At 39.8% G+C, this 13,161-nt stretch overlaps 2 protein-coding genes across 3 annotated transcripts; both read left to right on the top strand.

Moving 5' to 3' along the window:
• The first annotated feature begins 107 nt into the window (after positions 1-107).
• On the top strand, positions 108-3,070 carry LOC101481165 (kelch repeat and BTB domain-containing protein 11). Its single transcript, XM_004553335.4, has 8 exons — positions 108-665; positions 754-942; positions 1,035-1,219; positions 1,286-1,637; positions 1,779-1,924; positions 2,047-2,201; positions 2,396-2,553; positions 2,683-3,070. Exons 1-8 carry the CDS (start codon positions 414-416, stop codon positions 2,866-2,868), a joined length of 1,623 nt encoding a protein of 540 aa, XP_004553392.2. The 5' UTR covers positions 108-413; the 3' UTR covers positions 2,869-3,070.
• A 460-nt stretch (positions 3,071-3,530) lies between these two features.
• Positions 3,531-11,722, top strand: cpt1b (carnitine palmitoyltransferase 1B (muscle)). Of its 2 annotated transcripts, none has more exons than XM_004553336.4 (19): positions 3,531-3,674; positions 5,272-5,421; positions 5,511-5,650; positions 5,793-5,964; positions 6,090-6,191; positions 7,651-7,788; positions 7,873-7,950; positions 8,148-8,255; positions 8,345-8,429; positions 8,668-8,863; positions 8,962-9,147; positions 9,225-9,330; positions 9,415-9,531; positions 9,652-9,816; positions 9,904-10,038; positions 10,474-10,626; positions 10,722-10,835; positions 10,954-11,046; positions 11,141-11,722. In XM_004553336.4, the coding sequence occupies exons 2-19, from the start codon at positions 5,281-5,283 to the stop codon at positions 11,270-11,272; spliced, it is 2,361 nt and encodes a 786-aa protein (XP_004553393.3). In that variant the 5' UTR covers positions 3,531-3,674; positions 5,272-5,280; the 3' UTR covers positions 11,273-11,722. The 2 variants fall into 2 exon arrangements, with proteins under 2 accessions (XP_004553393.3, XP_004553394.3); XM_004553337.4 differs by having other exon boundaries at positions 5,269-5,421.
• Positions 11,723-13,161: the final 1,439 nt, after the last annotated feature.

Below are 13,161 nucleotides of genomic sequence, written 5' to 3'. Positions count from 1 at the left end.
GATGATGTTCAGACTGAACACTATCCCACCTCTGTGATCCAAGAATAGATCAGGCAGAAAGACTTGCACTGCTCTAAGATTAAGAGACCCTTCTGAGTCCACCTGGTCTGCTGCAGGGCAAGAAACGTTTTCTAGCATTTTATTCGCCGTGCTTATTAGAGCGCCAAGCAGTACGAAATCGGACCCTGACGTTTTGGCGTTTACGTCGTTAAAGGTCACGTGACTGTGAGAGCTGCGGCAGGGAAATGGAGAGCAGCTGACAGCACATGGACTAAAATGCTTCTATTTTTCCATTGTGCAGAGGTTGTTGGAATTCTTCAGCGGGCCTGGCTTACCTTATATGGAGGACCTGCATTTCATTTCTGAATTACAGTGAGGTGCAACTTTGATCCAGACAGCGCTCTGTCATTCAGATGAATAATCTCAGGCAATACGTTATGATACTTTTTGAGTGGGTAAGCTTTTGGCTGAAATGCATTCTTAGAAGGATTTTGGATGCTTTTCCAATAGTCAACAACTGGATAGCGTCCTCAGCTGTCACAGACAGAGCATTATGCCAAACAGACTCAGAGGAATGGAAGACTAATGAAGCGCTCCGCACATATCTCCTTGGAGATGGTGATGAAACCAAGGTTACAGTCCAAACCAGCCCACATGCATTTCTTGTGAGTATTAAGCAACGTGTGAGATTTCCAGTCATACTGGTTAACAAAAGGCCGTTTAAAAAACTTGGTTTAATAATTTATTTCAAAGGTGAACCTACAAAGACTTTCAGAGTGCAGTGAGTACTTCCGAGCTTTGTCCCAGTCCAGCATGAGAGAGACCTCTGAGAGCCTCATCCACATGGATCACGTGTCCTCTTCCATCTTCCGCAATCTGCTTGAGTTTTCCTTCAATAATAATTTCAAAGTTCCCCAAAATGAGTTGGGAGCACATATAAAGGTACAGCTTCATATATAAACCTCCTTGGCTAGTAATTCAAATTCCTAGGAGTGACATCATGATTTCTTATATTTCTCTTTCTGTCTCTGGAGGTAAGCAACTATCTTCTAGCAGATGCCTTCCTCTCAAAGTGCCTGTCAGTCCTGACAGATGAGCTCAGCCCATCTAACTGTTTGTCATACCTGAGTCTTGCTCATGAGATCTTTTGTGTGGAACTGAAGATGACAGTACTGACTTACTTGAGTAGAAACCTGCTGGAGCTCCCAGACATCATCAGGTAAGCAAAGTTTCAATTCCCCAATTTTAAATGTTTGTCTTTCACTAAAATCGATTTATACCTCAGGTGCCTGAATGAAGAGGAGAGGGAAGAAGCTGTCCACTTGAGGACTCGAGGAGACCGACACCTCTGCACCCTACGGAAAGAGAACCTGAGTTCTTGGAAGGATCCAGAAACAGAACATGCACGACACATATTCACCCTGCAAGGATCAGAGGACAGTGGAGATTGGTGTCCACTTACAGAGCTTCCCTTTCGGGCTGATAAGTGGTGTATTACAACAGTGGTGCTTTACAACTACTTGTATGTCATAGGTGGTTACAGGGAGCGTATGAAGAGAGGCTGGGAGTTTAGCATGGCTTCCTTTCGATACAATCCCTTTACTCATACGTGGGTCACCACATCTCCTCTGATAAAAGTAAGCAGTCTCCCAGTTTGAGTCTCAAGCAGGTGGCCAGTCTGCCTGTTTGTCTTAGCCCCAGCGAATTCCTCTTGCCTTGTCTTTTTCCATCGTTTATATAACACTAATGAAAAGTGTCGCCATCTGTCATATCCACAGCACAGAAGGCACTTCAGTGCAGTGGCCTGTGAAGGCTGTATTTACGCAGTGGGAGGCTGGTACTTGGACTCTCTAGTAACTCCAGACTCCAGCACAGCTCTCTACACAGCTGTAGAGTGCTATGACCCATGGAAAGATAAGTGGAGGTTTGTTTCCTCTTTGTTAGTTCAAAACAGCTAACAGCTTTCTGCAGCACTTGATGCTTTCTAATTCTTTCTCTTCCAAAAAAAAAAGCTTCCTTTAGTTATTGGTATAATCTCTGCCTCAGGTTTGTGTCCTCATTGCCACTCACTGACTTCCAGTTCACCATGTCTTTGTCCCATGATGTTCCTCTTGCTACGACCCTTGGACAGTGTATCTATGTGCTGGGGAGCATCCAGAGGACTGGAGAGAAGTTGTTACTGCAGTACAACACAAAGAAAGGTGCATACATCTGGAAAAAAGCAACCAAGCTCAGCAAAAGAAACCTGGTTTTATTTCCAGCACAGAAAGCTCACTCTTATGTGTGCTGCTGTCTGGAAAATGCCTTCGGTATAGTTCACCGGCTCTAGATTTACATTTACAAGCTGTACACTGATTCATAAATGGTTCTTTTGAATTCTTTCTTTCTCTATTAGATGTATGGGCTGAACTGCTTCCCACCCTTACCAGAGCCAGCGTAGATCTCCCTACACTTTACTTCCTGGGGGCCACGGACAGGCTGCTTGTGATTGGTGGCAACAACTCAGAGAATGTGGTAACCTCGTTCTGTGCGGAGTCACAGAAATGGGGGCCGGTAAACAATCAACAAACCCACACTCATATTAGAAGAGCACTGGATTATCTGGATGCCTAAATAACATATTCATTCAAAGTAATTTTTCACTCCATTTAAATTGTTGATAATGCTCTTTTTTCCCCCCAGGTTTACAGCGCTGAGAAAGTGGCATTTGCAGGTCAGGGGACAGTGGCTGGTGATCAGATCCTGATGATGCCAAGTGTTGAGCACAACACTGTTGTTAGCATGGACCTCCAAACACTCTCCCTCAAAGCTTTCCCTCCTCTACCCATCTTCACTCGCTATGAAGCTACCTTTTATCTTCATTTCTAATGCTATGGTTAGCATCTTTGCACACATATGTTGTGTGCAGGTTCTTTTGGGCTGAATGTAGTTTGCAATAGCCCAAGTACTTCTAGATCACTTCCCAGTCCTTATGTTGTCCAGTGTTCATATTTCCTAAAATGTAAGACCAGTTTACCCCGCTATGTTGAATGTTTGATTTGTTTACATTAAAATAATGCAGTATATACAATGCAATACCTTTCTTGCCTTGATTAACACCTTCAAGTCCTACTAACCATCACCACCTTGCCATCACCAGTGTGTGAATGTGTGTGTGAATGGGTGGATGACTGGATATGTAAAGCGCTTTGGGGTCCTTAGGGACTAGTAAGGCGCTACATAAATACAGGCCATTTACCATTTACCATTTTAACCATTCTCATCGGTGTCAAATATAAAACTGGTATTACAGTGTTTTATTTATTTTTTTATTGGTGCCATAGCAGAGATGTACTTCTAAGTAGGTGAAATGTCACATGGCTCTCTGTTACTTCTCAACACAGCGCTACAGCGGATTCAGTTACGTAGCCAGTTAGGCTCTGTCTCTGTTTGGTGTCTTGTTACAATGACATGGGAGAGAGAGAGAGAGAGAGAGAGAGAGAAACCGAGGATGGTGGTGGGGAGGTGTGTAAAGCACAGGAAAGGACAAACTTGACCACAACCTGACGAAAGCCACTCCAAGGGCACAGAGCACATAAGCCTGAGCTCAGAAGAAATTCATTGCCTCACTGACACAAACCAAAGTCATAGCTTTCCTTTGCTCCATTGGTTTAGGCTCACACTGCCCTAAAAAGGTAAAGTTATTTTTGCTCATTTCTGCATGTTTGCTTTTTTTTTTCTTCTGATTGCTTCTAAGTGTAATGCTAAAATTTTGCTTGGGCATTAAAATTGGAATATTATAAGAGGGTTTTCAATAACAGACAAAAATCTTTAGATATCTGCGAGATTTTGAAATTTTTCTATATTAACAAAGCTGCAGAGCTTTTCTAAATCTTAAATTATACCAGTAGGTTTGCACACATTTGCGTGTTGTATTCTGTGTTTATATTTCCATGCCCGTCTGCGGATTGCACACATGCTCAGCCGGTGTACCACTATATCTGGCCACTGAACTTTGTCCCACTTGGTGACTGTTCAGTCATATGACATGGAAAAAGAAATACTAGACCTGCTGCCCCCAACCATTATATGGACTGCTATGGGAAGTCCTGATATTTTTGTTAAGAATTAAGGAAGGTCATCGTATTTCTCAGACAAAGACTGAACCCTTTCAACCTTCAGTGTATTTATTTTGCATTTAGACACCTGTTAAACTTCTGCCAGTGACCCACCTTATCACATTATGAGCAAACAGGACAAATAGAGCCGCTTTCTTTAAAACTGCCGTCAGTCACATCTGTGAAAGATTGTTTTTTTTTTCTTGAGGTTAACTGTGGTATGACAACAGTTAATGAAATACCCAATGTTTAGTCAAACCTGGGCATGGCCCAATGGGGAAAGAAATGAGGGAAATGATGAGGGAGTTCAGTGGCAAGTGCTGAAAATCAGTCTGTAAGTCTCTCAGTGACGACCTTTCAATGGACTAGTAATAAGTAGGCATGATTCAAAATTGGGATCTTTACAGATATAGCTTCTTTTTTCTGTGGAAAATAATTTAGAGTGTGTTATCACCATGAAGTCGTAAATCTCTGAAACCTTTAACAACCACTATTCAGATTTTCATTTTTTACCTGGCATCCAGTGGTTAAGACAGGTGCCGACACCCTCTAGGCCTGTGTGGGACTTTAAACAACAAAAGGTATGCATTTTGGACATTAAGATCTTGGTAGGACAAACATTTGTAGCTGTCATTAAAAAAAAAAAACCCAAAAAAACAAAAACATTTTAGTGGATAAACTATTAGTTAAGGCATTACATCACCAGTAGGAGTATTTTACATTTTTTAAATAATTTTATGGTGTGGTTTTTGCTGATTTATTTATTTATTTTTTAAATTTTCCTTCTTTATTTTTCTTCTTTTATTTTTATTTTTTAATTGTTTGGGAGTGTTTTACTTCCTACCAACGTCTCCCCAATAGCCCCTTTTAAAAACAGGGACAGCTGGCCAGCAAAACAGTTGAGGGTCGTAGTTCTAAGTACAGTAATTTTTATATTCATTTTCAGTTATACTGGGTAAGAAACTTAATGGATGGATGGATGAATGGATGGATACATTTTATTGTAAATAAATTTGTTTTCTGGGCACCACTTTGGTCTCTGTAATCCTGAATGAATTAACATTAATTTATTATGTGTATTTTTTATTAGGAGATATTATAAAATATTATAGACCACTGTATTTTTTATTTTTTTTTAAATGTAATAAGTTCTCAATGCTGTTCATGTTAGCAGAATACAGAGATGGCTGAGGCACATCAGGCGGTAGGCTTCCAGTTCACTGTGCGCCCAGATGGTGTGGACTTTAAACTGAGCCAAGAAGTCATCAAAAATATCTACCTATCAGGAGTGACAGCATGGAAGAAGAAAGCCATTCAATTCAAGGTACAAAAACTGGCACTTAATATGGTAATATCCAAACTGAAAGGAGAGACCTTTTGTTACTAACCAATAGTGGTATTTTATATCCACAGAATGGTGTATTGGCAGGAGTCTACCCTGCCAGTCCCTCCAGTTGGCTAATAGTTGTAATTGCCATGATGAGCTCTTTATATATCCACATAGACCTGTCTATGGGAATGATGGATACCATCAAGGAAAACCTACCATATCGGTCAGTAATCCCACAAAGCCCAGTTTTGAAGTATTTCACTTGACCTTTAGACTTTACTGGACAAGCGATGCGGTTATTTTGAGTCATTTATCTGTTTTTATGTCGTTATTGACAAAGGCGGTGTTTTGCATTTTCTGAGCAGAGACTGTATGTCAGTACAGACACGAGCAGTGCTGAGTGCCATCCTGTTTGCCACAGGACTGTGGCTGTTCCTCATCTACCTCCTGAGATACACTCTTAAAGCTCTTCTGTCCTATCATGGATGGATTTTTGAGTCCCATGGAAAAATGAGTACATCAACTAAAGTGTGGCTGGTATGTTCGTCTCACTTTCATTCATGGCATGACTCTTATTTCATTTGGGACTTTTTGGTTCTGTCATTAAAGAGAAGGGATCTTCACTGATTTTTTTCTTTTTCTGTTTGTTTTTTTGTTACCAGTGCCTGGTAAAGATGTTTTCTGGACGCAGACCCTTGCTCTACAGTTTCCAGGCCTCCTTACCCAGGCTTCCTGTGCCCAGTGTGGATGATACAATTCACAGGGTATGTAGTTACAGTAATGGATTTGCATGATCAGAAACACATATCTTATTTGTGCTCCCATAGTTTTCTAAAAACATAGAAACGTGGTCTGGACATCATTACAAGTAGTTGAGATTTTTATGCATAGAAGCTTTTAGTTATTGTTGTTCCATCAGTTCCTGAATCTAAACTCACACTGAACTCAATCTATACCAGCTGAAGTTCTTGTCAATAATTCAGTTGATATACAAAAACCTATTAGACTAACCAAGCACAGGTATAAAAATACTACCTATGCTGCTCCAGCAGCCTTCCTGCACCCTGCTCAAATTGTGTACAGTTTTTCAGTAGGTTTTTGGGAAGAACTTGGCACGTCCTCTTGCAGAAAAGCTGTCTTGGATGTCTTCCAGAATTTCTGGTTATACCTTTCAACTGATATGTCAATGTTTTGTTAATTAAATTAAATTAAATTTTATTTATACAGCACCAAATCACACCAACAGTTGCCTCAAGGCACTTTATATTATAAGGTGGGGCCCTACAATAATACGTACAGAGAGAACCCCAACAATCAAATGACCCCCTGAGCAAGCACTTTGGCAACATTGGGAAGGAAAAACTCTGTTTTAACAGGAAGAAACCTCCGGCAGAACCATAGAGGGGCGGCCATCTGCTGCGACCAGTTGGGGAGAGAGAAGGAAGACAGGATAAAAGACATGCTGTGGAAGAGAGATAGAGATTAATAACAATTAATGATTCAATGTAGAGAAGTCTATTAACACATAGTGAGTGACAAATGTAACTGAAGAAGAAATACTCAGTGCATCATGGGAATCCCCCAGCAGCCTACACCTATTGCAGCATAACTAAGAGAGGATTCAGGACCACCCGACCCAGCCCTAACTATATGCTTTAGCAAAAAGGAAAGTTTTAAGCTTAATCTTAAAAGTAAAGGTAGTGTCTGTCTCCCGAATCCAAACTGAAAGCTGGTTCAACAGAGGGAGGGGCCTGAAAACTGAAGGCCCCCATTCTACTTTTAAACACTTTAGGAACAACAAGTAGTCCGATAGCAAAGTGCTCTAATGGGTTGATATGGTACTACAAGGTCATTAAGATAAGATGGGGCCTGATTATTTAAGACCTTTATGTGAGGAGCAGGATTTTGAATTCAATTCTGGATTTAACAGGAAGCCAATGAAGGGAAGCCAAAACAGGAGAAATATGCTCTCTCTTTCTAGTCCCTGTCAGTCTTGCTGCAGCATTTTGGATTAATTGAAGGCTTTTCAGGGAGTTTTTAGGACTTCCTGATAGTAAAAAGTAGTCCAGCCTAGGAGTAATAAATGCATGTACTAGTTTTTCTGCATCACTCTGAGACAGGATATTTCTAATTTTAGAGATGTTGGGCAAATAGAAGTCATTTTATTACGTGACGTCTGCTTCTATGTAACACTACTCCCTGCGTATGATATTCTTTTCACAGTACCTTGAGTCAGTTCGACCTCTGCTGGACAATGAGCAGTACAATAAAATGGAGCTTTTGGCCAGTGATTTTAAAGAAAACAAAGCAGCTCAACTGCAGAGATGCCTAATCTTAAAATCATGGTGGGCAACAAATTATGTGAGTAGTGTTTTCTGTCTAACATGCTACTGAAATTGTCTTGAATTGTAATGATAGACAATAAAAACCTGTAATTTTCTCCAGGTAAGTGACTGGTGGGAGGAGTACATTTACCTCAGGGGCAGGAGTCCTATCATGGTCAACAGTAACTTCTATATAATGGTATGTAAAACTGTCAGTACATCAGTTGAGCGTTTTTTCATTTTTCTGTTAGTAATGGGAATGAGGTAATAATTTATTTTAAATAATTTAAACACGTCATCTTTAACTTTTCAAATAAATGTGTCTGTTATCTGTGTTTGTTCTCTGTTTTGTGTTGTCACTTTGTTGTGTTTGGTCATTCCATTTATTGTGTGAAGGACCTCTTGTACGTGACCCCAACACACCGTCAGGCTGCAAGAGCAGGAAATGTGGTACATGCCATGTTGCAATACAGACGCAAACTGGAACGTGGTGAACTTGCACCGGTATAGCTTGCCATTACAATTACTCTTTTCTCTCGTTTTATTGCAAGGTTAAACTCTGTGTTGACTTCTAGTTAACTTTTTCTGCTCAGCTGAGGGCTTTGGGGACTGTTCCTATGTGTTCTACTCAGATGGAGAGGATGTTTAACACCACTCGCATTCCTGGCATTGAAACAGGTGAGCAAATGTTTAGATCTGTACTGTATGAGTGCTCAATCATCAGTCACAGATAAGATACTTCCCATTGTCCAGTATGCAGCACTAGTGGGTACATCTCTATTAATGATTTCACAGCAAATAGGTTCCATCGCTCTGTAAAGCTACTGGGACATATCTTTGATGCTGTGCTTTCAGTAAGTCACTGTGTGTAACTTAAATTAAATCGAATTTTTTACTGGCTTAACAATCTTTACAGATTTTGTGCAGCACCTGACTGATCGGAAACACCTGGTTGTCTTCCACAAGGGTCGGTTCTTCCAGGTGTGGCTTTACACTGGAGGCCGTCACCTTTTGCCCAGTGAACTTGAAACACAGTTTCAAAGGATTCTCAATGATACATCAGAACCTCAACCAGGAGAGCTCAAACTAGCTGCCCTGACAGCAGGATACAGGTATATACAAACAAAAACACCTTAAAAAAGCAGGTAAGCAGGTTAAATGTTCAAACACTTTCAGCAGAAAAGGGAAACAGTCTCACTCTCACCCTTAGGGTTCCATGGGCTCAGGCTCGGATAAAATATTTTAGCCAGGGCATAAACAAAGTATCCCTGGATGCAATCGAGTCAGCTGCCTTCTTCCTGACATTGGATGATGAGCCGCAGGGTTACGATCCTGCAAAGACCAACTCACTTGATAGCTACGCCAAGTCCCTGCTGCATGGAAAATGTTATGACAGGTAGGCAAAGAAGACCAAGCCTTTTATTGACTTTGACCAAACTGATTCCCTAAAAGAAGTTGGGGTTTTTCTTGCAGGTGGTTTGACAAATCTTTTACATTGATCTCTTATCCAAATGGAAAAATGGGTGTAAATGTTGAACATTCTTGGGCTGATGCACCAATTGTAGGACACATGTGGGAGGTAGGAAAAGTGTTCTGAAAATATCCTAAAATAATGATTCAAAGAATGCAAATTTTCTTCAGCTGCATTTTTTTTTCTTTTTAGTATATTCTATCAACAGACTGCTTCCATCTTGGATACACTGAGGAGGGACATTGTAAAGGGGATGTGAACAAAAACCTGCCTCATCCCACTCGACTACAATGGCAGATTCCAAATGAGGTATAGAAAAATTTGTATTTATTTCTTATATCCGGTATTGTTTTTAGTTTTTTCTTTTAATTTAATGGTGTTTTAGATCTGTACACAAACTAATTAGGATATTCTTTTACCCTCTCTAAGTGCCAAAATGTCATTGAAACGTCATACCTCTCAGCCAAGCAGATAGCTGATGATGTGGACTTCCATGGCTATCTGTTTGCTGAGTTTGGAAAAGGCCTGATCAAGAAGTGCAGAACAAGCCCTGATGCCTTTATTCAGCTGGCCTTGCAGCTGGCCCAGTTTAGGGTAGGCCTGCCATAGTTCATAGAATCACTGACATTTCTTTAAATGTATCTACAACCATCAACTAATAGATAACTCTTTGCTTTATAGGACCAGCGTGTGTTCTGTCTGACGTACGAATCATCGATGACACGTATGTTCAGAGATGGGCGGACAGAGACAGTGCGCTCCTGCACTTCTGAGGCGGTTGCATTCGTCAGAGCCATGGAGGACGCTGGTGCGACGGTAGGCAAAACAAATAACCATGTCCACAACAAATAAAAAGGTCATATCATTCAGCTGCTCGACAGGTGTGTATAAAGAGAATCACAGGTCAAAGGCATTTTAATGGAGAAGTTTTTAATAAAAATAGACAACAACTTTGGACTTAATGTGGTTTATAATGTTTATCTTGTAGTCACGGGACGTTCATGTACTCAGTTTTAGATTTTCCGATGGGTCACATTGTTAAAGAACATGTTGTTCTACTAAGACCATGGTGACCAAGACCTAGAGGTAATGTGTGTCAGTGCCCTGGACTTTAAGCTCTTGGATGTTCTGACAGGGTCAAGCTGGTACTTTCCTTCATTGATAAAGAAATCTAAAAATTATTTTAATGCAGTTTTTATTTATTTATTTAGAAATATTAGAAACTACATTGCCTGTTGTTTATGTTGTCAGAATGCCCAGAGACTTGCCCTGTTTCGGAAAGCAGCAGAAAAGCACCAAAACATGTATCGTCTGGCCATGACTGGTTCTGGGATCGATCGTCACCTTTTCTGTCTCTATATAGTATCTAAATACCTTGGTGTTGACTCACCATTTCTTACTAAGGTTAGCACTATTATCTATCATGTGTTTTTAATGTGTTTTTGTTGTATAATGCTCTTTTCCAAACTAAATTCACTGTCTTTGCGTAATGCTTAAAGGTGCTTTCGGAGCCCTGGAAGTTGTCCACCAGTCAGACTCCACAGCAGCAGCTCAATTTAGTTGACATCAACAAGTTCCCGAAATATGTGTGTGGTGGGGGTGGATTTGGCCCTGTGAGTTAATTTGATGCAATATGAACATGTGCAAAAAGTTACAGTCATAGCTTTCTTACCTGCTGGCCTGATCAAGGAGGGCTATGTGAAATGTAACAGCATCTCTTTGTTATCTTAGGTAGCTGACGATGGTTACGGTGTGTCTTATATCATTGTTGGGGAAAACCTCATCACATTCCACATCTCCAGCAAGTTCTCCAGTCCTGACACAGTAAGACAGAAAAAAAGAGCACTGCATACTATAGATCCAACTCTTCCTGTTTTTATCTCTTGCTCTGATTGCTCCTTCTCTGTCTGACCTACAGGACTCATATCGGTTTGGTCAGCATATTCAAAAGGCCATGCTTGACATCCAAGCTCTCTTCAAGCCTGAAAATGATAAGACAGTACAGAATGCAAAGTATGTCCATCTGGAAAATGGGAAAAAGCACATATAACAGAGAGTGTGGCAGGGTATGTTGGATTTGGAGCACATACAACCTGTGACTCAGTCTTCATTCATAAAAATAAAACAAGGCTCTGGTGACAGGTTGGGCTGCTGTGGTGAGTCACAGCACAGGAGCTTGGCATTCCTCTCAGACAAAAACAATATTTATTACACATCTATGTTTTTCCTGTTTATATTCGGGGATAAAGAAATGTATTTCTTTTTACACAATAGTTCCTCACATACACATACCACCCTCACTGTATATAAATCCAATGTAATGTAAATAAAGCTACAATATGTATTTATTCATGATCTTATGAAAGCTGTAAATATATCTGCCAATGTGTTCTTGTATTTGCAGATCTAAATTATTTGTTATGTGCCTGTATTTAAGAATTTGCTGTTGATTTTAAGGCGGCTGTCATTAGTGATTAAAAATATAACACACTAAATGCAACTAATGCATAACTAGTGCAGTCATCATCAGTGATTTCTGTGGCACTGCTGTGGAAGATTGGAAAATTCAGTTTGAAATGATTACATCAGCTGTGTGTGTGTATAGATAGACAGATATATGACATAGTGTAGGGACTGAAAGAGGCATGACAGAGCAGCAATGCACTGACAGGTCTTAGTGAGAGCTGTGGGAAATTTGCTATCAAAATTAGGAGATTGTGTTCAGGAGAGTGAATTGTCTCCTTAAACTCTTGTGCAAGCATTGCTCCATGAATACAAATCAATAGAAAATAGTTCATCATACTGGTAAATTTGTGGATGACGTACAGTATTGTGCAAAAGTCTTAAACCAGCCCTAATTTCTTTATATTTGGCTTCCAAGGACCCAGGTGTATTTGTAATTACTTTAAGTAGTCTTGAGCTCCGAAAGATTTCTGAAGATCATTCAAAGTTTTTCTGTGGACACTGGCTGCTTTTTCACTGTTTCTGTACAGACTAGTCTTTGTTTTGGGTTTTTTTGTTGGTTTTTTTTTGGGGGGGGGGGGGGTGTTAAGCGACATAAAACTGACGTATGATTCATTCAAGCATAAGAAGACGCCTAAGTCGAGCCGTGAACCAGTGTTGTGTAAACATACAACAGAAAAGTTAGCAAAGAACTAATATTAAATCATATTAAAGCATTTTGTTACTAACATTTTGTTGCAAAAACATGCAATTTTTTCCCATTACTGTATGTAAATCTACAAAAATTGCCCAAGAAAACACAGTTTGACAGAAATAAAGTATAAAAACTATCCAAAGCAGATAAAGCTTATCTGAAATTCATGTCTTTATTGTATAAAAGAATTGGTGGGCAGGCACTACCACTCATGAATTGGTCTCCCCAGTGTCCAGATCTCAGCATTATTGAAGCAGTGTAGGAACAGAATGCAGTCAACATCTAAAGAAGAGATTTGAATGTCCTTTAAGAAGCTTGGAAAAGTATTCCTGAAGACTACTTAAAGGAATTACAACAAACTTTAAGAGAGTTCATGCTGTGTTGAAGAATAAAAGTGATCATACCAAATGTTGACTTTCAAACTTGTTACATTTGTATAAACTCTATTTCTGTCTCGTTTACTGTATTCAGATTAATTCTTGAACGTTTCAATAACTCGCTGCAGCCATTTCACAATTTCTTTGCAAAATATGAAGAAATGAATAGTGACTCAAGATTTTTGCACAGTTTTGTATTCCTATTCATTACAGAATAAAATGAGTACTTGTGCTTTTAAATACATTGACGACAGACACAGAAAAACTTTTTTTTTATTAGAGAAGTTTATTTTAAGAGGTGGCAAAGGGGATTTTGACATGTTCCTGAAGTTTTACAGAGAGCTTCCCGATTTATCCCTGCTATCTGACCTTTGACCAGCTGGAAGCTTCACTTTAAATCAGCGT

The sequence above is a fragment of the Maylandia zebra genome, linkage group LG7, assembly GCF_041146795.1.
Source record: "Maylandia zebra isolate NMK-2024a linkage group LG7, Mzebra_GT3a, whole genome shotgun sequence".
In the NCBI taxonomy this organism is placed as follows: Eukaryota; Metazoa; Chordata; class Actinopteri; order Cichliformes; family Cichlidae; genus Maylandia; species Maylandia zebra.
The sequence above is the reverse complement of the archived record's forward strand: the minus strand, read 5'-3'. Positions and strand labels throughout refer to the sequence as shown.

Excerpts from the sequence above, each read along its gene's own strand:
- LOC101481165 (XM_004553335.4), top strand. The coding sequence starts at position 414 with ATGAATAATCTCAGGCAATACGTTATGATACTTTTTGAGTGGGTAAGC. Across the intron at positions 943-1,034 it reads AGTTGGGAGCACATATAAAG|GTAAGCAACTATCTTCTAGC; the intron begins GTACAGCTTCAT and ends CTGTCTCTGGAG. Across the intron at positions 1,220-1,285 it reads GAGCTCCCAGACATCATCAG|GTGCCTGAATGAAGAGGAGA; the intron begins GTAAGCAAAGTT and ends TTTATACCTCAG.
- cpt1b (XM_004553336.4), top strand. The coding sequence starts at position 5,281 with ATGGCTGAGGCACATCAGGCGGTAGGCTTCCAGTTCACTGTGCGCCCA. Across the intron at positions 5,422-5,510 it reads AGAAAGCCATTCAATTCAAG|AATGGTGTATTGGCAGGAGT; the intron begins GTACAAAAACTG and ends TTATATCCACAG. Across the intron at positions 10,627-10,721 it reads ACTCACCATTTCTTACTAAG|GTGCTTTCGGAGCCCTGGAA; the intron begins GTTAGCACTATT and ends TAATGCTTAAAG.